The sequence below is a fragment of the Electrophorus electricus genome, chromosome 8, assembly GCF_041902795.1.
Source record: "Electrophorus electricus isolate QZ-2024a chromosome 8, ASM4190279v1, whole genome shotgun sequence".
Taxonomy (NCBI): domain Eukaryota; kingdom Metazoa; phylum Chordata; class Actinopteri; order Gymnotiformes; family Gymnotidae; genus Electrophorus; species Electrophorus electricus.
In genome coordinates this window covers 19,795,624-19,821,026 of record NC_137504.1, presented here as the reverse complement: position 1 = coordinate 19,821,026, position 25,403 = coordinate 19,795,624, and the positions used below count along the sequence as shown (strand labels likewise).

At 37.1% G+C, this 25,403-nt stretch overlaps 2 protein-coding genes across 3 annotated transcripts; both read right to left on the bottom strand.

Moving 5' to 3' along the window:
• Positions 1 to 109: 109 nt before the first annotated feature.
• wdr36 (WD repeat domain 36) lies at positions 110 to 10,797 on the bottom strand. 2 transcript variants are annotated; one of them, XM_027025359.3, is made up of 23 exons: positions 10,521 to 10,797; positions 9,829 to 9,856; positions 9,578 to 9,678; positions 8,459 to 8,576; positions 7,707 to 7,839; positions 7,536 to 7,590; positions 7,313 to 7,445; positions 7,026 to 7,201; positions 6,672 to 6,792; positions 6,516 to 6,581; positions 6,227 to 6,310; positions 5,306 to 5,460; positions 5,101 to 5,215; positions 4,806 to 4,971; positions 4,250 to 4,358; positions 4,025 to 4,104; positions 3,511 to 3,618; positions 2,603 to 2,700; positions 2,350 to 2,495; positions 2,029 to 2,142; positions 1,796 to 1,877; positions 1,447 to 1,634; positions 110 to 989 (listed from the first exon to the last, which is right to left on the bottom strand). In XM_027025359.3, exons 1-23 carry the CDS (start codon positions 10,674 to 10,676, stop codon positions 840 to 842), a joined length of 2,682 nt encoding a protein of 893 aa, XP_026881160.3. In that variant the 5' UTR covers positions 10,677 to 10,797; the 3' UTR covers positions 110 to 839. The 2 variants fall into 2 exon arrangements, with proteins under 2 accessions (XP_026881160.3, XP_081575534.1); XM_081719408.1 differs by having other exon boundaries at positions 9,798 to 9,856; positions 10,521 to 10,569.
• A 3,369-nt stretch (positions 10,798 to 14,166) lies between these two features.
• slc25a46 (solute carrier family 25 member 46) lies at positions 14,167 to 25,338 on the bottom strand. The gene is made up of 8 exons (XM_027025370.3): positions 24,867 to 25,338; positions 22,437 to 22,479; positions 22,288 to 22,345; positions 21,850 to 21,927; positions 21,500 to 21,600; positions 16,355 to 16,411; positions 15,906 to 15,963; positions 14,167 to 15,466 (listed from the first exon to the last, which is right to left on the bottom strand). Exons 1-8 carry the CDS (start codon positions 25,117 to 25,119, stop codon positions 14,888 to 14,890), a joined length of 1,227 nt encoding a protein of 408 aa, XP_026881171.3. The 5' UTR covers positions 25,120 to 25,338; the 3' UTR covers positions 14,167 to 14,887.
• Positions 25,339 to 25,403: the final 65 nt, after the last annotated feature.

The following is a 25,403-nucleotide window of genomic DNA, read 5'->3' as shown; positions in this document are numbered from 1 at the left end:
GATATTTTTAGTAGTAAAAGTTGCATTTTTAACCAGTTTCTAAACAGTAAATAATAAAGATTTTATTCTAAGGTTGTCACACTCTTCCCATTCATTTTATCAAGACAGCTTTCTGACACAGCTTTATTTCATGTTAACTATTTAATTCATGTACCAAAATCACACAAAAAAGCAAAAACTGTGTTTTGTCTTTCTATAGCATCTTGACTAAACACCATTGAGAGCAGGTTTTAAGCGCAATCCCCCATTTGGAGTCCTAATCCATTCTGGCCTGCATGAGCGGTCATTCTTTAAGGCTCAAGTGGCGCATGACTGCTCTAGTGCTCTCCCACATGGTGAGATCCATCTGCTCCAAACCTGCTCAGCACCAAACAAGTACAACCTTTATTGTTTCCACAAACACAGCTACTGCCAGCCACAAGCTTATCCATCCAGTCCCTCACATCTGAGTCACTCACATGGACAAACAAATCTAAAAAAAAAAAGGTGGTTTTGTAAACCTGACTGTAGTTTGGTAAAGTGATTTGTGAGTGATGAAATTACATGGTTGTATATATGATATTGCTGTTACTTGTGTAAACTGCAGTTTCTGCAAACTTGCTTGTAGATGTGTACACCAGATGTCAACAGATGTCTGGGTCATATCTCCATGTAATATCAGTCCTTTAAACAAGTGTTTAGAAAATGATAAAATCATGGAAAATGTTTCTTGTACTGTGGATTTTTATACACTATTCACACATGAAAGAAAACTGCGTTGCACATACAAGCGTTGCACATACAGCGTTATTTTTAAAGTTTACATTAAAAAAAAGAAAAACTGTAGGTGCCCAAGTTTTCTACAGTAGCGCACTCTTAATGTAGGAGAGCAAACACATGCTCTGGTTAAGGAGCGTCTGTGTGGAGGTCCATGTCTCCTCCAACAGCTCCTGTACTCTCTCCGCCTCCTCCATGAGAGAAGGGTGATCTGCAATAATCCGCAGGTGCAGCTAAAATGAAACAAATAAGAGTTAACAACCACAATATTCTGCGTATTTCATCCATAATTCCCTTGGGTTGCAATACATTTTAGGTGGTAATGGCTGTGTTTATGTGGCTGTTAAAAAACTTAAATTCTAAACACTTCTGCAGGGTCAGATTAGAATACATGATGGATGTGTCATTATTTTTCCACCAACAATTTACAATATTTTTTAAAAAGTAGTTGGCAAAATTAAGCTCTGCTGCCACCTGCTGACAAAAACCAAATACTATCTAAAAAGACATGGCTATTCCAGTATAACACAACAGTATCAATTTAACCAACATAATTATTAGTCACTAACAAGTAGTAGCAGATTTTATTTTATGCACAGCCAGTGGAGTAAAATAATCTGTTAGGAAGAAAAGCGCAGGGGCTGTAATCCAGGGCACTGCGCAATGAGGAGCAAGAGTGATGAGGCAGACCTTGAGAAAGAGCGCAAGGTAGGCCTGGGCTAGGTCAAAGTCCCTTTTCAAGAGCAGCATGGTGCTAATCATTTTGAGGAAGCTCTGCATGACACGAATGTCTCCACCCATATCTGGTGCCAGGACTCGTAGCTCACTGTCGATGGCTGAGGGGCCCATCTCCTTCAGAAGCCCTACTGGATCTTCATCTAAGCAGGAGAACACACCATTGGTAGTGCTTGATTTCATAGAGCTATGATACATGATGGAATGTTTTAATTTAACCCAAAAAACAAAAGACAAACAAACAAAAAACCACAAGGTATGTTTGCAATACTACTGTTGAATTACAATGGAATTTTTGACTTACAGAGATTAGAGTCTAGTGCATCTTCAAGTTGAAGGTAGAATCTAGACTTTTGTGCTAGTACTCCTAAATTGACCACTTTGGACTGTGAAAGAGAAGGGAAAGAGAAGGGACTGTAGCTATTTAAGTAGTAAGCCCACAAGTAATTGACCGCATTGACTAATAACTGTTCATATTCTTTGTTAGAGAGAGAAACTAAAAAAATAGGTCTGGAAGACTGTTGGCAGAGCTTCTACCTGTTCTGAAGATGTGTCAGGGAGGGCAAACTGTGGTATGAGACCTGGAATGGTGGGGATAAAAAAGGGGGCTGCTTTGGGCACTTTAGGGGGCTCCTGTGGCTTGTTTCTTTTCTGTAACAACAAAATCAATCTTTAATAACCGGAACAAAGATTTGGGTGCCCATCTCTCACAACAAAAGGTAAGATAAACAATCAAGATAGATAATTCTGTATTCAGCAAAATACAGAAATGTTGCTTTACATCTGTGCTGAAATCCAGCACACCCTCAGTCCTGCACACAGAAAGGACAGCACACGTGAGCACACAGGCACACATACCTTGATGATGTCCAGTTGGAGGAGGTTTTTCCAGCGTGAGTCAGGTAGCAGAGAGAGAGTTATCAGCTGTTTCTCTAGCTGCGCAGGAGACATGTACTCAGACATCTCTAAGCTCTCAGCACCAACTTTTTCAACTTCTTCATCATCTGCTTAAGAAAGCCATCAGCTCAGATTTCAGCATATGCTCTGAAGTGTGGCGAGTTACAACAGCAAAATGCTCTGCCATGTGTACACATGTATAAAACACACTTGCCTTTAATTGGACATGTGCCTGGCAGCATGACCACAGTAGGTTCATAGTCTGCAGGTAGAGGACGCAGTGACACCAAACTACACAGCGCGTTGTTTGACCTGTAACATGAGGTCCAGTACGATGCTTAGGAATGCAGTTTGAATGCAACAACAGTCACACATTCATTTACAACCACAAAAAAACCTGTCAGATCCTGGTGAAAATGTGTAAAGAAACAGTATTTTTTGCAACAGTGAAGACAATAACAAACAGTGTAACAACCACTCCAAATCAAGAACAAAACAGTTAAAAACAGATTTGGCTTAATGGATGGATTCATTACTGGGTTTGTCTAGTGGGCTTATTAAAGTCTACATTAGAAAAAAAAAATGTCTACTTGATTTTAGAGGCAAACCATCCATGTGAACAGAAACAAAACCACTCTACTTACCAATGAGAACTCTCATTTTTTAATACAAAATGTCACCATTATTAATATCAATATTTTATTGACTGTTCTGCATTTCTGTAAATCTGTTTTCTTGGCTGTACTGCAATTAAAGCAGTATGGTTCTGCTTATATGTGACTACTGTTATTTATAATAATAACAGTAACATTATTATTCTGAAAACAGAATAATATTCTGTATGTAATATTCTGTATGTAATATTCTCTCCAAACAGGAGATGCATCAGGGTTTTGAAGGCTTAAAGGATGGTTTCAATGGTCCATTTTTGCCAGAGAGTATATGCACTGGAGCAGTGGGTTGCTTCTCATTATTAAAGTCGCTAAAGCCAGCAATGACCCATTAAGCACAATTACAAACTGTCAAACAATCAACATTTTAATAAGGTCTGGGTAGAGAACCAGCAAACCTAGGCACATTACCTGATGATGATAATCTCTTGTGTGTGTGATAATTTCTTACCATAAGTAAATACCCAGAGTGTCAACATGGGAGGAAGCTAGGAAGTTCCCCGTGGGAGAGAAACTGATGCTGACAGCTGCTGCATCTACCAGGAAACAGTCAACCAAACTGTGCCGGTGAGACAGAGAGCAAGAATGAAAAAGACATTAACCACGGGACAACATGCTTACCACAAGGCTAAAGAGGGGTTTTGATAGTTATACTCGCCAGACAAAGATAAACCATCATATTCTGTGTCTCTAACAGAGAATCTAAGCAAGATAAGCATCATCTCTTGAGCCAGTTTCATGTGGCTTTGTATCAAAAGTTAGCTGGATGACTCGACAAAAGGTCATCACATAAAAATAATAATTCAGAAAGCGAAACATCATGTCCAAGTGAGAGCCTGGTCTTCCCCTCCATCAAAAGTGTCAGCTATCAGCCCAGCAGGCTACAGTATGAAGTGGACCCATAAGGTCATCGCTAAAATGAACTTCATGGTCAAAGCAAAAGAAGGCACCCCAGAAGGTGTTACCTGCCAGAGGGAAGGTCCCATGTTCTGATGGTACATTCCATGGAGGCTACTGTAAGCCATCTCCCATCCGGGCTGAAAGTCTGTATAAACAACAACATAAGATATTTTTGAGTTCTGAAAATTCAAATATTTGAAAAATAATTTTGATTACAACAAAATGTGTCACAACCTACAAGGACTGGGAAAATTACTTGACCTTTAGTTGGGAAACAAGCTCACACTCACCATATCATTGATCCGCCCACGCTGGCCAGAGAAGCGACGTACAGTCCTCTTCGTCTCCATGTCAAAGATACTGATCGTGAAGTCATCCAGAGCAAGGGCCAGCATCCCACTAGTCATACAGTCAACAAACCAAAAAAATAAAAAATAAAAAAAAATCAGTACACAACAATCAGTACACAGAAGAAGCATGCGCACGCACACACACACACACACACACACACACACACACACACAAGTATGTTCAGGTACAAACATGCATACATATATGTCCAGGTGTGCACACGCACACACGCGCACACACGCACGCACGCACACACGCTAGCCTGGCTTGGCTAATATTTACTCTTCAGCATCTAGCTACACCATAATTCAAAGTAAGTATACCAATTATACCACATTCACTGAAACAAATTCATCAAATCTTGGTGAAATTTAGGATTCAAAAGGCACTGATTTATTATTCACTAAACATCATAGCCAAGGACATTATTGTGAGGACAGTGTGAGGATCCCAACACACTGTCCTTCTTTGTAATGGACACCTGACAGCACTCACCTGTCTCTGTGCAAGAGGGTGGAAGCAGGTGATGCAGGAAGGTTGTCAGTGTGTAAAAGCTCTTTGGATGTGAACTTCCAGATCTTCACCAGTTTATCAGCTCCTGCGCTCACTGTCAGCTGGTTCAGTGCATCCACAGCAACACCTCGCACTGGGCCTGAGTGAGCTACACCGCACACAACACTGGACAAGCTGCATTTTGTTTAGAATTATTATATCTAATAAAGAAACCCTCAAAGTAATTACAAGAGCTGGAAGAAACAAATTTTACATGGGAACATGTAGATGAGCTCACCTCTGTCTTTTCCATACTGTCCTCTATGGAGGCCTGACTGCATATTGTACACATCTATGTGTCCAGATGACAGTGCAATCACTGCAAAGTTCCCACAGGAAGTGACATCTACAGCCTACAAAGGCAAAAAGGCAAGCTTCTGTAACTTCCAGCAGAGTAGAGCTTACAGAAGGAGCGGGGGATGTACAGGGAAGTATCCACTGACCGTGGCGTGAACGTTCAGAGCACGGTTCTTATTGAAACGCTCTGGCTCCAACTTATGAGCCCCCATAGAGCTTTTCTGATAGTTCCAGGTTGTGGCGACAAGAAAACCCTGGTGACAGGCCACAATGCCATCCCAGTCACTCTGACGAGCACTCTCTGTGGAAGGCCACACACACGCACACAACAAAAATGTAACAAAACACACTGGGCCAAACTCAAAATACTGCAAGATTTAGTGTGACAGCAAATAGTTCCACAATAACACACTGCTCATTCATAAATGTGGATTGTCTGCCTATTTTAACATTTGCACGTACATGGTGCTATCACATTTTGATACTTCTATGCAAAAAGGACCAACTGAACCTGACAGTACATGTCCAAATAAGATATGGACGTGGATTGGAGGATCTTTTCTCTAACAATCATCAACAAAAGATACACACAAAACAACTTACAAATTTATTTAAAAGGCACATTTTTACTCTGTTTTAAGTGAGAATGATACAAATGTTTGCAACCGTAGGAATACATGAAAAGGAAGATGAATTTTAGCCATAAGAAATATAGGTGTTACAAAGAAAGAAACTTCATAAAACAGATGAAGACTAGGCAGAGATATAATTTTGCTGCTCTGCCATAATTTAGAAGAAGTGAATTCATTAACTGAGTGCAACCGAGGGCTTTGTCTTGGTGAAAGTTACAACTGGGATTAGTCATATATCTCTTGGCTTGGATCTTTATATATAAATAGGCTCATTTACATGTGGATTTTGATTGGCTTTCACTTTATGCACAGATGAATTTTTTGGGGAAATTGACACTGGTACGCTAATTATCGCCATTTCTTGCTGTTGTTCATTAAAACTGTAGATTTTTTTAAGCAAAATAAAATCTCAATTTACAGAAATCAAAAGCATACCTGATGCAAAAGTAGTTATGGGTGGCAGTTTTGCTGTGTCATGAATCACACTCTTCTTTTTGGCCTTCTTTTTGTTCAGAGATCCTGTTCAAAGGGTTTGGATGCAACATTTACAAACATGTTTCTATGCACTGATGTCATTTGTTAAATAACTGAGAAGTTACTACTAAGACTGTTGTCTCAAACTTCTCAAATTACACAGAATATATACATTCATCTAATGTTTGCAATGCATGAGTCAAATAATCTGCATTTCTGTGGCAGAACCATATAATGGAGAGAGTCTTACCATGCCCCAAACTCTTATTAAACCGTTCATGAACAACAGAGAATGACTGCAGGGTTCCATCTTGGCCTGATAAGACAGACAGACACCTTCTTACTACTACTCTTACATCACGTTTGTGTACCTGAACACAGGACAACATAAAAAGCAAAAACATACCAGCGCTCAGTATATGCTGGCCACTCTGGTTATAGTGCTGGATCTTGTTGGGCGGTGCACTGTGTCCCATACGAAATCTCAGAAGACGTCCTTCCCCTCCAGCTACATCAAAAATCCATACCTGCACAGCACATATAAATAGTGACACTGTTATGCCTTTTCTGAGTCTACTTTTAGTGATATGCAAGAGATAAAAGGTAAATACTATTAAGAAGACGCAATCACCATAATACTTTTTTCTGTAATATATAAATATATAATGTCTCAAAAGGTCATGTTACACACAGCAAATCTGCATCACATGGAATTCACTACCCTACATTTAATTTAAAAGAAAAGGTGATAAAGACAAACCCGAATAGCATTGTCAGCGCCATTGGTGATGAGAAGTGGCTCTGCATGCAGGAAGGTGAGTCCTGCTATGGCTGTGGTGTGTGCGTCTCTCATCTGACCAACTAGCTTTTTCTCCTCCAAATCCCATAATCCAATATGTCCAACAGGGCTACCAGCAGCCATTATTGGATGACCATCTAACCATCCGATCAAATAAACACAAGATAGAATATATTATTACAGCATATAGTAAAACATTAACATGGTCTGAAATAACCACTGAAATGAACGCAAAATGACACAATTACCTGTTCTAAAGGATAAGGCTGTAATTGGACCCCAGTCTTGTTGAAACTTCATCAGTGTTTCATTAAATTTGATGTTGTGTATAATTATCTGTCCAGAAGCCAAACCTACACCAACCACATCTACACCTGGAGTCTATGGAGAATGAAGTATATTAAGGGAATAGTCTTAATCAATAACCAAATAAAGATTACAAAAGTAAAATGCTGCATCAACAATACAGACCTGCTGTAAAACAGTCACTGCAGATGCCCACCCAGGAAACATGTACAGAAGTTTGCTGGGGGGAGTTTTATTGCATTAAACACTTGTAAGTTTCAATTAAATTAGTAAACTGAATATAATACATTTTAATTAACACTGGTATTTGAAATACTGATTCTGAAGAAATCATACTTTGACTTGATATTCCATAACTGAAGACTCCCTTGACTGCTTCCAAAAAGAATTTTATTCAAGTAGGTGCTTGGATGCATAACAGCCCTAACTTCAAATGAAGCGTTGTCAAAAGAAATCCGCAAGTATGTATCTGGAAACAAGTACAGTTGAGAAGGTGAGACAAAAGAGGAAAAAACCCACATTGAAACGTTGTTCAGTGTAAAATTTACATTTATGGCATTTAGCAGATGCTTTTATCCAGAGTGACTTAAAAAAGTGTTTTGTCATTTACTTATAGAATACATCCTAGCCAGTGGAACAGGTTAGAGTCCAGTATACCAATGATCTAGAATACTTTAGAAATACAGGGATCACTGCTGATGCCTAGTACAAAATACATAAGGTCTATCTTAAACAATGATAAGTGTAATAAAAAATAAGTGCTAGAGTTTGTTAGACAACATCAGTGTAATAAACAATACCCTACAATAAGTACTAGTTTAATTAGTCAATATAGGAGCAGGGTCAGTGGTCATTTAAACATTCCACGAATAGATGGGTCTTCAGTCTGCATTTGAAGACTGTAAGGGACTCTGCTGTCCAGACAGCAAGTGGAAGTTCATTCCACCATCTGGGAGCCAGGACAGAGAAGTCTCTAAAATATCTTTAGAATTCTACTTCCTTAAATGTATATATTCCATCCACAATTCAAGAAACAAAACTGTACCAGTAGTAGTGTAATATGTCAAAAACAATAAAATGAAGCTAACCTTCTGATTCCACATCCCAAACGATGACAACATTTTCCTTGTCCACTGATATGAGATGGTCTCCAAATGGCAGTAACAGATGGACATCAGCTTGGTGGCCTTCATAAGTGTGGACAACCTGAAAAATGTCCAGTTATGACAGAGCTGTTCAAGTACAGTGGCCACATTTAAGAGTACTAATCTGTAATGAGTGTTACCTTCAGATCTAAATAAATATTAATTATTGGATATTCAGGTTTTAACACAAGATCAGTACTATTACCCAGAACTTGTGAGTAAATACGAGCTAGGGTTATCAAGATGACATTCATCTTTCTTAATACCTTTCTTGTTTATTTTTGGTATTTTTCCTAACTGCCAAGGTGCTATACTATCTAACTATATATTTGAGTCAACGAACATAAAGCAGCACTGATATACTCTGAACATTATATTGAGCTCAATGCACCTTTTAACTTTACTTACAATAAGATCATTAACCAATGCAGCAAGGCTGGCTGTACACCTACATAAGTTCACACTGCAGGTAAAAGTGGCCCAATTCCAATTTACTGCCCATGTCTGATTTTTTTGGTTTGTTCGTTCACAATATCTTTGAAATGTGGTCTACACCTGACATTAGTCTGAACAGATCGTGCAGCTGAACTGATATGCATGCACACTGAAACAGTGCTTCACGTGACACATTATCTTGTATATTGAAAAGCAACCACTAGTCTAATGCAACAAATGAAACAGAGGGTGAAAAGGCAAAAAAAAATTATATTTTAATCTTGTGGAGTCATGACAGCTACCTCACTGGAGAGGAATGTCTGGTTCTGTCTTTTGTCATTCATTCTGACTTCCTGCCATCATGAAATTATGACAAATGTCGAGTTTGATTGACATATAACCTGCAAGTTGCAGTGCCATATATTGGAAACATACTGGATTTCAGTACCACATATGAAAGTGGTATGTCCCAAATTGGAACTCAAAATTCAGTGTGTTTTTTTTTAAATGTTCAGACTACCATATAGATAACACATCTGTATCACATATGAAGGAAATTATCAGACGTGGGCTACTTTTACCTCCTGTGCTAACGTAGCCTTAGTTTCTGTTCATCCAATAATTCACCTGTGTGTTCTTTGCAAAAGCAGAGACAACTTTTCCATGTGCAGCATAGACAAGCATTCGGTCAGCAGCAAGGCATGCAATATCTGCAGGAAGAGCATTACCTAGGCAACAAATGATAAAGGTGACATTTTTATTTAAATGCTTTATTTAAATGATAAAATACACTGGTGATTGGTTAAACTGTTTCAAGTTACATTACCCAATGCAACTTAATACGCACAAGTTAATAAAAATAAATTTGCATCACTCACTGACAGCAACAATTCCAAGTTTCTTTACCTGCAGAAAGAGGTAAGTACAAGGTCAGATTCATTCTACAGCACTGAATGCATTAGAAAACAAATCTAGTTTACTTAAAAAGAAGCACTGGGTTTCATTTCCCTACATTAGTCTGTGATTCTTTTTCCAGCCCTTATATTTGGGACTTAGTACTTTAGCCATACTCCTGATAACTTTCTTGCTCATTTCACTAACTTCCAACGAACTTCTGCAACCTTTATGACAGGTCAGAAACAAAAGCTCGGCAATGTGAGTGATAAATGTGATATCATCAGAAGTTCTGATTATAGCTCAGTCCTTGCTGAAACTAGTTTTTATTATTATTATTATTTTAAAAAGGAGAATAGGAGCGGCTACCAAAAAACAAAAACAAACAAACAAACAAACAAAACATGAGCCAAGAAACAATTCATTTTAATGTTCTTCAGCTCTTCAGTTAAATAGGTTATACGGAAGGCTAGCTATACAGGTTTTTTATTTTGCCATATTAAGTTAGCTGTACATTATAAAAGTAAGCATATGCAGAATTGCTAGCCAGACTGCTAATCGTTCGAATCTACAAGACAATGTTCGTTGTAGGTTTTATCACCAGGAGACAATTTAATTACAAACCGTATTTCAGATAAAATAATGTTGATCGCATACTGTTATTACAATGACTCACATTGTACGTATGGAAACACTGCCCAACGGCTGTCACGATATAGAACTCCCGGTGTTTCTTATGAAATCGGACCACGTGTGGTAGATGGTTAGAGTAAAGTCCAAGCGCCCTAAATCCAGAGAATATCGAGCTTCCTTTTTTGCCTCCGACAGACATTTTTGCCTCTAATCCTGTTTTTCTGCAGCTACATAAACCAGTATATTTAACTGAAGCACAGTTCTGAAATCTATTTAGCCAACTAACCTACATAGAATGCGTTACTCTCCTCACTACCGCTTCCTACAGAAGTAACCCTGAAATTGTTCCGTGTAGCATCCCTCCCCACAAAGACACGCGTCAGTTCCTATTCAACAGATAGTGATAGTCAATTTCTGATGACAAAATGTAATTAGCTAGTTTAAAAAAATAAAATAAAATTAATCGTTTGGAAAAGTGTTGGAAATGACACAATCTATTCACGTTGAAAGTTATTTATTATAAATATGAAATAGCCACATGAGATACTGAAGAAAAAGAAATAATACATAAAATGCAGAAAATAAGACAAAGATTCATGAAAAATTTCACATTCATTATTCCTAAAGACACCACAGACACAGCATACTAAAATATTGTTGACATTACAAAGAGAAATGAAAAAATGAGGAAATTTTCAGCTCATCTGCTAATTTAAAATGTTTCAGCTGAATCACTTATTTTACCACAAATAAAAATAGATGTATGCAAGGCAGCAACCAGTCGTTCTGGTCATGAAACGTGTGGTAGTTTATGTGCGACAGGTCTGAGTGATATTTTGAAGGATAAAGGGGCACCAACATTGCAAGAAATTCTTTATACTTTTATTATGAGGCCGTTCTTTTTTGCAAGTTCTTCTGACACCTTTGCATTTTGATGAATGCATCTGCAAGTAGAAACAAATATAATAGTTTAAGATTTACATTTAGTTATGTCCTATAAGAGTAAACAAATGTTTCCCATAGAAAGATTAATAATGTAAAAAAAATTGACAAACTGTTTGCTCTTACTATGTCTCTTAGATGCCCTAGAACATTGTACAATTCATCCTCAGATGTCATTGAAAATACATTTTCAGTCTGAGACCAGCAGAAAATGCACATAGGGTTTTTGTGTATCTGTGAATTTTAAATTAATAAATAAACAAATAAATAAATATTTGGTACAGAGCCTTAAAGGCAACACATATGCAAAGTTTTTTTTCATTTGGCTAAATTATAACATAAAATATATATAAATAAAATTTAAAGTAAACAAAGCCTAAAATTACTTTATTATAAATTATCACCTTTGCTAAAATCAGCTTTTACATTACCTTTTCTGTGATGTTATTACACTGCAGTGAAAATCTCTGGGGGGATGATAACAAACTATCAGTGGCAATAAAATCATTAAAGTGGCTGAATGAAATTAAACAACTTTATAAATATCAAAGCAAGCAAGCAAAGCTTTAATAGAATTTATTTAACATAGAACAAAAATAATCTAAAATTTGTTAATTACTGATCATCTGAGTAATGCCAAACATCAATATGGAGTAGCTTTGCACAGAAACTCACTTCCACATGTCTAATGATTACATTACTTGCATGGTGTTGAATATATTCAAGACACGATTTGCGCACTTTACAGTTTTTCCCATCTGACTTGATGGTATGCAATACAATAGCCAGACACAAGATATCTGTTGACAAAAGAAAGCAGTTCAGGTAAGTTTCCAGTCAGTAACACAGTCTATATCCTTTGCTTCCAAACAGGTGTTATTTCTTACCGGTAAGCTTTCTCTTCTCCATCTTGAGCCACTTGTGAGGAACAATGATAGAGGTTCTTTTATACTAAACCCAGTTCAAATTGAGTACTACATTTTATCAACTTGGTTTATCTTTTTTCTTTTCTTGTGGCACCAGATAAGTGATTACACATACCAAACCCACTATATATGATGAGTCAAAACTAGAAACTCCCTAGTGTTCTATACTATAGGCTTAATGTACCACTATTTTCATAACAAATCTAACCTCAGAACTAATACAAGTACCTTAGTAAACTTGGGTAGTGACTCATAAATTATCAAAGAGATTGAAACTGTTCAAATCTTTCTTGAATGTTTTCTTTAAAAAGACACATCTTGCTTTTATGTTCATCTGCAATTTTTACGCTTTTGGTTATGGACACTCACATCTAAGCATAAATATTGCAACGATATCAAATTTCAGTGTTAACAAGGCAATTTCACATGAATGTAATTCATATGCTGAATGCAGTTATGTAAGAATAGTAAAACACACTTTAAAAAATATTTAAAAAATTGCTTTACAATATTGAAGATGTTCTACAGCCCATAAAACCATAATGTGTTCAATGTTTTATTGTTGTTTGTGTGTGTGTATGTGTGTAAGAGGCACTATATACTGCAGCGCATAGTCATACATAGTCATAGTTCACTGAGAAGCCACATTATTAGACCTCTTCAGTCCAATTATAGAAAAACACAAAGCCACTTTATTAGACCTCTTCAGTCCAATTATAGAAAACTCAATGGAATCATTACAATTTTATTAACAAGATATAGCTGCATTACAAGCTTCACAATGTTTGCCAGTGAGCTACTGTTTAATTAATAGAATTTTTGTAATTCTCATACAATTCCTCACAATAAGTGCAACATACAGACTTAACATCCCACTGGATAATCTGTATCATTAAAATATAGTTATGTGTTTGATGAACCATTCACTTACACTGATCATTTTGGTACTAGATGGCCCAGTTTGCTTTGGAATTAATTTTGTAACAACTAACTTTTAATAATCATAAAATATTATCACATCTTTGTCATAGAAGTCAAAGAAGGGCATCATTAAAGGCTGAGTATGTATTAATCTTGAAAGATCTTGAAAGAGATCAAACATGAAAGAGATCAAACAAGAAATACTTGTACTTCTCTGTCTTAGTTCATTCAGTCATGCTTCATGTATGCTGTGTATCTGGTTGTCTCACCAAATTGTTTATGACTACATCCAAACTGTAGGAAGCCCCAGTCAAAAAACATTGTCCCAGGTCATAACCCACTCTGAGGCATCACATCCTGTTACTAATGTAAAGTTGATAGAATTAGTTAAGATGGCTAATACTTTACTGTTGGAGTTAAATGTAGCAAAAGCCAGTGATGAACTTGGCCATAATCAGTGAACGCCCTGGAATACTTTGGCTGGTGGATGATGCATTCCACCCTTATGAAACCCATTGCACATAAACAGGAACAGCTGTAAGACACAGCATACATTATGCCAAAATAAATAAATAAATAAAAATAACCTCTCTAATTTCACACATTATAATTGCCTTTTCTACTCTGGTTGTACTCATGTATATACTACATACTATCAAATTACTACTACAAAACTTCCAAAATCATCTACTACTACTGCTAGTCATCTACTAAAATAAAGACTATTTTCAGGCTATCTTGCCTACCTCTGCTTACTGGTACATGTAGTAAACCAACTGTGGCCTCATGACTAGCAAATAGCCGAGGCCACATTGTGCTAATGATTGAATTATGACTAATTTTGTAACCAAAATCACAATTACTCCTTTTGAACAGAAAATTATTTTCCACACATTAAAACAATGTTTTGATACATTTATTTTCAATCACCATACTCAATATTACAATTTGTCAATGCAGAGCAGCTAAAACATGGGCTACAAAAAAAATGTTGCTGTCAAAACTTGACACATTTAATGACATGTGCCTTAGTTAGTGCCATGTGCTCACTGCACTGATGATTATTTTCAAAATAAAAAAAGTATTTGTAATGAATCCAGTGGATGGTAACATTTTCGCCTATTTAAACAATGGTACAAATATTACCAGGTTGCAAATAACCATGACATTTTCATATAATTTATGTACAATAAATCTCCAGATAATTTGGCTTAGTCTTTTTCAATCTGTTACCATATATAAACAAGTGCTGCATTCATACCACTGTTGGATGTCTGTCCCAAGGCAGAAGGGGAAGAAAAATTTTGGACAACCTAGGAGTAAAAGTAGCAACACACAACCAGGCTGGTATGGGGCTAGCAGGGCAAAAAGCGTGTGACCATTACGTTAATAGCTAATCCTTAAGCTTTTGTTACTGCTGCTTTAATCAGCTGTATCATGCAAGTAAAGACTAAAAGTGCTTTATGAAACAAAGCAATGAAACAAACTAGTGAATAGGTCACGGTTCCCTGGAATGAGCTTACTAGCCCACACATGCACAGACACAATCCCATACACACGCACAAAAAATATAACACAGAAGGACCCATCTATCACACATTTTCTAACAAAGTTGCTCCACTCAGGCATTTTGCAAAAGCGTCGAGTAGATCATCTTGGTAATCTGCAGCACTGCTGCATGGAGCGAGTACTGGATCACAATTGTGCCAAAGCCCTTGTAGAAGCCCAGAATGCCCTCCTCCCGCCGTATCACATTTACACAGTCCCTCATACCTTCATACTGGGTGTTAATGGGCAACACCTCAAAGCCCAGGTCAGTGTTGTCTATGATTGTGCGGGTCCCTTGGACATGCAGCCTGTGCAATACTGTCTCCAGAGGAAACAGCAGCACATCAGCACACAGGTTAGCTGCAAAGCTAGCAATAAGCTCTGGGAAGTAGGCATCAAGCATGTTCTGGACAGTGTTGGAGCTGGAATTGGGGCCTGCACGCTTGGGCAAGTCATGACGCAGTAGGTACAGCACCAGCTTCTGCACGCTGGAGGTGATGATGTAATGCAGCACACCGTGGAGCACGGTTGGGAAGAGCAAACCCCACAGGGGAAGCAAGCGCTTGCTGTGGGGCACACCAAGACCCATGATACGGCCCATGCCCTCCTTCACACAGTCCAGGATACCAGGGTTGTCCCGAATTATCTCACTCTGATGAGACCATGCACAAAAACAAGGAACAACTCAAAGAAAGCTTTTTTTCAAAATTAGGAAAGGTTGCTGGACACATTGAGATATGTTTGAGCTAAATAAAGAACAATTTAAAAAATCTGATGGGTGGTATCTGGTTGTCACACAATTTTGTCAGAGAACTAACTCCTCAAGTGCATTTGCAATCATAGGAAAGTATTGTTAAACAGATCATTACTAATAATAATTAACTCTGCCTTTTTTTAAACTGAATGATATTCTAATAAATACTTTTAAATGGTTATGTATTGAGTAAAGAAAAAAATGGATAGAAGTAATGTTTTTGATTGTGTGTTGAAATCAGACAACAAAAGTAGATTGTAAATGATTTGTGTGTACACAGTTTACTGTAATTTTGTGTGTCAAATGTATCTAGATTAAAAAAAAATCAGAGACTGACCTGAACGGTTTCAATGAGGCTTGCTGAGTAAAATGGCATTGCAACCACATATGTTAAACTGGGGGGAAAAGAAAACATGATGACACTTGCTCAAAACAGAATGAGATAAGGAGACTGAAGATTATTAAAATGGCAAGAGGTAGAATTTCCCTTTCAACAAAATCAATACTTGGCAATCATTGAGCAAGTTTTCATTAGAATTTCACAAGCAAAAATGTTTAAAAAAGGAAAAGAAAAAAGGAACTACTAACAAATGCTTCTGAGATGCTAATCATCTAATGCTTCTAATTTTCTAAATTGAGAAAATTATAAAATTTGAATCCAGGGATGGGTGAAAATGATACATTGCTATTACAAAATAAAATGCAGTGTGTGTGTGTAAAATCTTTTTAGCGATATTGCCAAAACACACTTTTTGCATTTTAGATGAACCATTTGTAATAACTTACCCTTTCAGTACTAGGTGGCCCAAAATTTGCTTTGGATTCCATTTGTGTGACAGCTCCCTGAGAATAATCATAAAACATTATCATGTCTTTGTTTTTGCAGTGGGAGTGTATCAATAAATGTTTAATAAGCATTAAACTCTGATATCCTTTCATCCACATATCAAACATTGTGCATGTTAAACAAGATCTGCCCCCCACAGTTGAAACAGTCCAAAGTAATACTTGTATTTCTCTGTCTTAGCTTCACTGGTCATGCTGGACCTGAAGGCTTTTATGACAACATATGAACTGGAAGTAATCCCAGTAGCCCTAACCAGCCCCAGCTACTGTAGAAAAGCATGACATTTCTCCAGGTCATAAAGCACTCAGTCTTTATACCCTGTTGGCCAATAGGTAAAATTTCTAAATGGTAAATTATTCTTAATGAACCTTACTGGTTTATGGGATAGCACAAGGTTCTACACTCTGCTACTCAAAGTACAGTGATTGAATATAAATAATATGATTAGTATTATAATGATATGGTGAACACTATTTATTCAAAAAGTCATAACACGTGTTTCTATAGTTACCATGCAGAGTATGTAGATGGAATAAAGCAGCAGCTCCTGGAATTCAGTAAGGCACTCCTACTCTGGTCTAAGTTATTTATTTCCCACCGCCCGCACACTCCTCACTCACACAGGAGAGAAAACGCAGGCCATGCCCAGTCCCATAGATCATTTAAGCATTTAACCAAACTGTTTAGTAGAACAAACCTTTGTGCTTCTCTTTTTGATTAATTATGCAATTATTGGAAGAGGTGATATCAATCATGTAACTTCCATGTAGTTAAGATAGCATGAAAAAGTAACATTAGCTATTTTTCTCCAATAGGTAGTTTTGTACAGTCAATGTTAGATTTAGGATATTTGCCATGACTATGACTGCCAACTTAAAAAAAGTGGGATATCTGTCCATAGAAAATTTTTTAAATGGAGGATTATAGAGTATACAAGGTAAAAAAAAGAAAAAAAAAAAGGAATATTACACTTCAAATTTATTACAGTGTTTTGCATTTTACAGGCTTTAGCAAACATTTTTAAAAAGAAAACCAGTCAAACCTAGATGAAAAAGACCTCCATTTAATCCTTAGCATCCTTCACGCAAGTGTTAACAGTAAAACAGCTTAGTTTGTGCTTAGTCTCAGTATTACTCACTGCTTGATAGCCAATGCTGTCTAAAGCTGAAGGTACACTGCGTGATTTTGTGTTATGCCAAGTATCATGCTGGTTTGGTCTCAGCCACAGACACTGATAACTACAGAGTCTGACATCTGTAGTGCATTAACCAGCCCACACCAAAGACCCTGCACAAGGGGGAGATGGCAATCCTCGGCTTAAAATACGTAATGGGGTGCGAGACCAGATGCTCAAATGACTGAATGGAAGTAAATGGAAGAAATGTTTGGTCTGATATGATTGGTCTAAAATTTACATGGTTTGGCTTGATTTGATTAGTCAAGCCGAGCATTACATATTTCCACAATACTAAGCAGCAAAGCATTGCCATCTCTAGTTATATTCTGGCCACAGATGTCTTAAGGAAAAGAATGAAAAAGAAGGACCATGCTAGGGCATCATCCTCATTTGTTGAGCTTGTTAAGACCTTATTTAATAAGGAGAAATTTGGGAGACAATCTTGGAAAGAACAATGTTCTATAGTGTGATTTCTGATTAAGGAAAGAGCAAAAGAGCTGGAGCATTGTGCAGTGGAAATCTGTATGTCTATAAACGTTTTATTGAAGATGATAGTCATAGTGTGAAAGAAAGGAATTATCCCAAAACAGAGTGGAACCAAGCAGAGGGTATTCTTATACCAAAAGAGAAAGATGCTGTGGGTATTGAGCAGTTTTAACCTATAAACCTTCTTAATTTGAAGGGTATGATTATCTTTATCATGACCACACAGAGACTGGCTGTATATGTGAAGCCAAATTAGTTAATTGACATCATTAGTCAACTGATGTTTGAAGCATAGCAGTACGATCTGGCATCAAATTCAGACAGCAAAGAAAGAGGGTAGGGACCTACATGTGGTATTCCTAGACTTGGATAATATATTTGGCTCAGTACTGCATAATCTCTTGTAGAAGACATTTGGGTTCTTCCAGGTACTGGAGAGGATTACAAGACTGGTTATGGCTTATTTTTGAATATTCAATTTTTTAACCATAGTAAGTAACACAGTAAGTCTAGATGTTTGTCAATTGTAAAATGAAATCTTTCCTTTTCTTATGGAGGTTGAATTCATATATTCCATACTGGAGAAAAGTTAAGAATTTAGGTAGATAGTACAGTGTAGTAGTGAATGATAAAGAGCAAGAACTGAATGAATTACTGAAGGACATGGTGAAGGCTATTAAAGGCTGTGTACTATGACCTGATGAGAGACTGAGAACAAATTCCAAATTCCTTAATAACTGCCTGATTCTGAAATGATTATATACTGTAAACCAACTGTTGAACTGTAACTCTAATTCCATTTGCATGAGCTATGCTTGTGAGATGGAGCAGTATTGGAGGATCTGGAGAGAACAGCAATGATCCAACTTTAGCTCTTCAAGATGGACAAAATCAAGCCCCTCCGCTTACACTACGCACCACTTCTCACCACTCACCTGCTTTGGTACAGAGTCTATCAATTCATTTACAGTTAATTGAAATGACAAAATAATTTGTGTTAAAGTGCTATTCATTTTTGTTGAATCCACTGAAGCTGTGATATTCAGAGCCTAACTTTTAGAGCATAATTTTTTTAGGCAACTGAAGAACTTCAGATGGACATCTTTCTACCTGACTAATATACCTCCATTTCACTCAACATTATATGAACATTAGCCAAGGCTAAACAAACTTAATCTTACTCCAAGTCAGTGAAGAATATTATATACTGGAGATCAAAATTAGAGAACAATTTATGAACACTTGATTATTTCAGAAATAACGTAATCTTCATTGGTCAACATTTGAAGGATTTTTTGTTACGGGTATGCCATGCCACTAGAACAGTGTTTTACCAAATAACCAAGGTATTTCAACATAAAACCTTTATTTTGCAGAAAACACAGTGATCAAAATTAGAGAACAGCAATAGCTGTAGCACAGAGAAAGATTACAACTAAATTTTCTGAAGGTTACAACAGTCACCAATCAGTAGGAAGTGTACAGGTCGTTGCTTTGAATGACTTCAGCACATTTGTGGCCACAGGACATCACTAGTGTCTCACACTGCTCTGGTGTGATTTTGGTCCACCCGTCTTGCAATCTCTTCCACAGTTCAGTGACTGGTGTGGGTTTCTTGGCCATAACTTTGTCCCCAAGGATTTTCCAAAGGTTTTCTGCTGGGTTTACATCAGAACTCTGGTTGGCCATTTCATTGTTTCAGTGGTTTCAGTTTCAAGGAACAGCTTTACCCGTTTTGCTGTGTAATAGGGGGCATTGTCCTGCATGAAAACTGCTGGCTAATTGAGTGATGAACGCAAGTAAGGAACCACATGTTGTTGAAGAAGGTTCTGATACACACTTGCATTCACTCTGCCATGTGGCTGTGGCTGTATGAAAGGTCCAACTCCTGCTGCCGAAAACATTCCCCAAACCATGACGCTTCCTCCTCCACCTTTCACTGACTTCTTTACACACTTTGGGTTTAGTCTTTTCCCAGTTTGTTGACGAACATAATGTTTCCCATCAGACCCAAATAAATTAAACTTGCTTTCATCAGTAAAGTGAACTCTGGACCACTTCTCCTCTGTCCACACAACATGCTCCTCAGCAAAGTTTAGTCTAGCCTTTTGATTCTTTCTGCTAATGAGGTTTGGTCACTGCATAGTGGGCTTTCAGTCCAAATGCTCTTAAACATCGAGACACTGTATGACGAGACAGATCCTTACCCTGTTCAATGCTGAACCGACAAGCAATTCCAGCTGCAGTGTTGAACCAATTACCAATGGAGATTCTCTGCATTATCCTGTCCTCTCTTGAATTTCTTGAATTTGAATTTCTTGAATTGACTTGAATTTCAAGTTTGTGATGTTGTAAAGATGCAATATTCTAGAAATCACAGACTTGGAATGACCAACTTCTCTTGCTATGGCTGATAGGGTCACCCCTTTGGCCTTCATCTGGACAACCTGCTGCCGGAGGGTTTCAGTCACTTTGGAACGGCTCACCATCTTGCAAAGTCAGTGAAAACTGGAAAGCTAGGCTGCCAGTTCAATAGGGTTTGTCAGATAATTAAGGAAATTAGCACCAGGTGACAGATTAACACCAATAACTTGCAGGTACCTGAAAGTGTTCTCTAAATTTGATCAGTGTTCTTTTTCAATTATCTCATTTAAGTTTTTTAATACTGTGCTTTAGAATGTATGCAACTCATGAAATAAGCTTAAAATACTGCTCTTTTACTCCTATTAGGATAAATTCACATAGGACTACACAGTGATCTTGACATTTAGGAAATTGTGTGTTGTTTTCTAATTTTGATCTGCAGTGTATATACAGCCTTAGAAATGCCAAGAAATCTATTCCTAAGTCATGGTTTGAACCAGGGGCCCTGCCTATTAAGCATGTGATTCACAGAATTTTAAAACAGTGTTATAAGAATGTTCAGCATCACAGAATAGTTAACAAAGCCGGACCCAGAACAATTAGTCTGGACGCATATGTCTGAAGGACACTCAGCTCTAACAATATATCAAAGAAATGTAACTACTTTATAAATTTAAACTATAGTGATGTGAAATAAGCTTGGGTAAAACTGAGTTGTTTTTTTTCTGGTGTGCTTAATATGCCCCACTAACCATAGTTTATCTGCCTTATCTGGACTGTTTAAGCCTTCATAACTTCTTATTCAACTTTGTTTTATTTTTTAGCCCAATATATATTTGTTTTCCTTGATATACCTCATTCATTATACTGTTTAAACCTGACATTTTTGCTTATATATAATATATTAATATATATATTAATTTTTTTCTCACTTCTTCAATATTTTTTTTTCTTCTTTTATATATTATTATACCTCCCCCTCATGTGGCAGACCCTGGCAATGTACATAGTTCTGTGTTGACAGATGCAGTTAAAATATTTATTATATATTTCTTACCTTGGCAGTGGCGTGCATTCACTAATTATGCCCTCAGTCCCAAGAGTCACTCCCTGGATGACAAAAGTGCTGCCCATTCCTTTCCAGAGGGCTTTTGGACCCTGTCAGTGACAGAATTTCATAGTTATTTCAGAGGTTCTCATTCCAGTCCTTTTCCATCTCTGTTCTGCTCTTAAAACATCTGTGACATTTAATCATCATCTTTCACCCCGTACCTGGTATACTGGATACTGTATACTGTAACAATAGGTAGATTGTTTGGGAGTTTCTAAGGACTCCTATGGTTATGGTATGGAATTTTCTTATGTTAAATGTATCACTTAATTTGGGCATATCAAAGTTTTTGCTACCTGTGATTTAGTGATATTGTACATCACTCCTAGAGCAGTCAGTGGCGACAGGTGGTAGAACCTGGCATGGTAATTCACCTGAAATAAGCAACAAGAACAACACAAAAGCAAAGCTACAATGACCAACATTAGACAATTTAAGAGAGAAAAAGAATTTGTTTCGTTCTGCTTTAGGATGGTTGAAATCATAAAAAAAGACACACGTTTTACACTCAATTTCATAATGCATTAGAAGATTACTAAAGCATGCTGTGGCATTACTGGAAAATTGATATTCTTAGAAAGGACCTTTACTAATGATATTGTGGGGGGAAATATCTTATCTCCTTAATCTACTATTGCCAGCATACTACACTTCTATAGATTTGCTATAGAAAAACATTTCACTTGAGATTATTATTAGTCATTCAGTGTTCTTTCTTTCTTTGACAGGCTTACCTGGCACTGCCGCCGAAATACAATACATGGGTGGGCAAGGACATTTTCTGTAAAGAGGCTGAGCAAAAACAACAGAACATTGATACAAATCACCAATAACTATTTAGTCTTTATATAAGCCTAACGAGTGGGTATTAGGCATAAATTACCTTGCAAGTCCTATCCCAAAGCCAGCAAACCTGTTCAACTGATCTGAAAGTTAAAAGGAAAGAGTCAGATAATTAGTATAACCTAAATTGTGCAAGAAAATACAAATCACTCAAAAACCTTAACATGCTTTACTCAGAAAAGATTCAACAAAGTAGATTTTTGAAATAGAGTTTAAAATGACAATGTACATTTATGAATCTGGGTTAAAAATACTCTGATACATCATAATGCATGTTTGAAGACGGTGATCAGCAGCACCGATTTTAGAATGACTGTAGATGAATAAAGGTTGTTTGGTGGCTCTAGCATTAAATTTTAATAATACAAATCAATGAGTTCCCCAAATGGAAAGAGGGATGAAAAAATTAATAAAAGAGTAGTGGAGGTTAGAAACTGATATATAGTTACATTAGGCCAGCCTTAAAAAGAATATTAATTTTGTTCATTATAGTTTTTAACTATAATGAACATCATATACTTATGTATACGTATACTTAGTATAGAACATAGAACAGTATACCTTAAAGGCTGGCCTAACTATGTAGAACAGAAGCTAGAAGGGGGGGAGATGCTGCTGTGACTGTAGTAGACTTTGTAATTCACTGATAAATCCAGAAGTAACAAACACAGCGCTGAATCAAGTACACATATGGTTGGACTAGTGGACAGCATCAAGGTAGAGTTGGATCCAACGAATTGTACTGTATTCCTCAGAATGTTCTTAGAGGATGAGGCCTCCTGAGCATCATCAGAAGCTATTGAATTGTATAATGAACTGCTGGTAGCCTTGGATTTAACTATACTCTTTATGGTCTCCATTTTCTTCATAAATAAAATCTGAGAATTTGTTGCTAATGACATCTCGAAGAACTGGCCTGATCACTTGTTCCTGTACAATCACTTGTGTTATACTGCTTAATTAACTAACATAAGCGTGAGTGTTATACTGCTTAATTAACTATCATCTGGTAACTTTTTAGCAAGCTCACCCCCCCTCCCATCCACTCCTGATGACCATTCATAATTTAAATCAGTTTTATTTGTGGAAATCTGTTCGTCTTTGTGGTGCAGAGTTTGTTATCCATCTTAGATTGTAACAATCATTAATGTAATTGATGGTTAACGGAACACACCTGTTCATGTATAGTTAAAGGACCCAGTGCTGTTATACTCTATACTCTCTATAGTGTATCAGCACTCATGAAACGTCTTTTGTTTCTTTGGCAGAACTGCTGTATACTGAGTTTTACAAACATTTCATAATCGTGCTACACTGCCCAAAGAAGACCTTAAAGATCTATTTAATCTATCAGTCATTTGATCAAGGTGGTATAAGAACACACTTCCTACAAAAATAACAACTCTAATGCCACATCTTGTATTCATTTGAAATTCAAAGTCAATAAGACAATGATCAGATACATCTTTGCTCATGGGGATTATAAGTACCATGTTAACATATAAATCCAAAGTTAGATCAAGCTTGTGATTAAACTTACATGTCCTTCTGACTAACACCAGTAGACTACGGACACAAACGCTACCCTCAAAGCATCACTTTCATTCTGCATATGAATATTGGAATCACCAACAATGACAAGAGATTAGATAAGACTATCAGTCTATGGTCAAGGGGACCTAACAAATGTTATAGCAGAGTAACCTTTAGAATCAACAGTTAAAAAAAGACCCGATATGCACTTTTTCTGTTAAAGACATTACTAATGGTAGCAACACAACCACACCATACAGTATGCTTATAGCTATTAAAATGTTAAATACATTAATTTAAAACACTAATAGTTTGACTTAGAACTGAATCAATTGATTTCTGTTACACAGACAAAACAAACTTTACCATCCATAAATAATTCATGTTTTCATGGCCATTTACTTGGATGAGCCTTCGTAATTAACACATTTCTAAAATAATTAATACAAAACCGTTTAGCCACAAAGACACTCACTCTCAAGTTCCTCTCACTTTTATCAATGTAGCAACAACTTTGCCAGGCTTTTACATGGAAAGTGATGCACATATAATGAAGTTGAGTAAGCAATACTTGCAATATCACTGATGTGGTGGTGATTAGATGTTTATCGCCGAGGTAACGTTTGTGACCTCAAGTCTTTTTATGTTTGTGGTTCTAATTCCTGTGTACATAGTAAGATGAGCCGCTATTGCTCCCACATCGATATAGCGGTCTAATTATATTAATAAGATAATTGTTAGAAATATATACATACACGTTTTATATATAAACATGTATATAAAGAATCTACTGAATGTCAGAGGCCTAGTTTTGGGCACGGTAGGATACTGGCTTACTTGACAGTGTAACAAGCTAGAACACGTAACGTTCAGACTTTTTCAGTTAGCTGCACCTTCACGTTAGCGGTGATTATAAGAGCTCTTCAACCAAACCTACCGGATGGTGGGGCATCCGACTGAATGTCGTCTCCAGCCCCAGATGGCGCAGGGGCCGTTTCAAACTGTGGCGTGCTATCACCAAAATGCAGATTTCTGCTGCCAGGTATATCTGGAGGTGTGGTGACCCAGTGATGAAGTTCCATATTCGACGAATTATTAAATGACCTTCCCGAGTAGCCTCCTGCAAAAGTTGGATCTTCCCTACCCCTATAACCTAAGCCGTCAAAGCTATCTGGTCGTCGAGAACTCATATTGGGAAAGAGAGGGGACACTAGTCTTAACGTAATTTTTCTCTTGTCCTATTTAAGAGTTGTGTGAACTGTACATAAGTTATTCAAAAGTAAACATTTCCAGTCATCTGAGAGTATTGCCAAGCTAGCTAGCTAGTTATTTTTTTTAGCAAAACAATGCAGCCTGAGTGGCTGTCTGTTAACTAACTAGCTAGCTAGCTAGCTAACGCTATTGTAAACTTTGACCTTTCTTTATCACTTCCGTTTTCTTTGTGGCCTTCTGGGATATGTGGTCCGCATTTGCG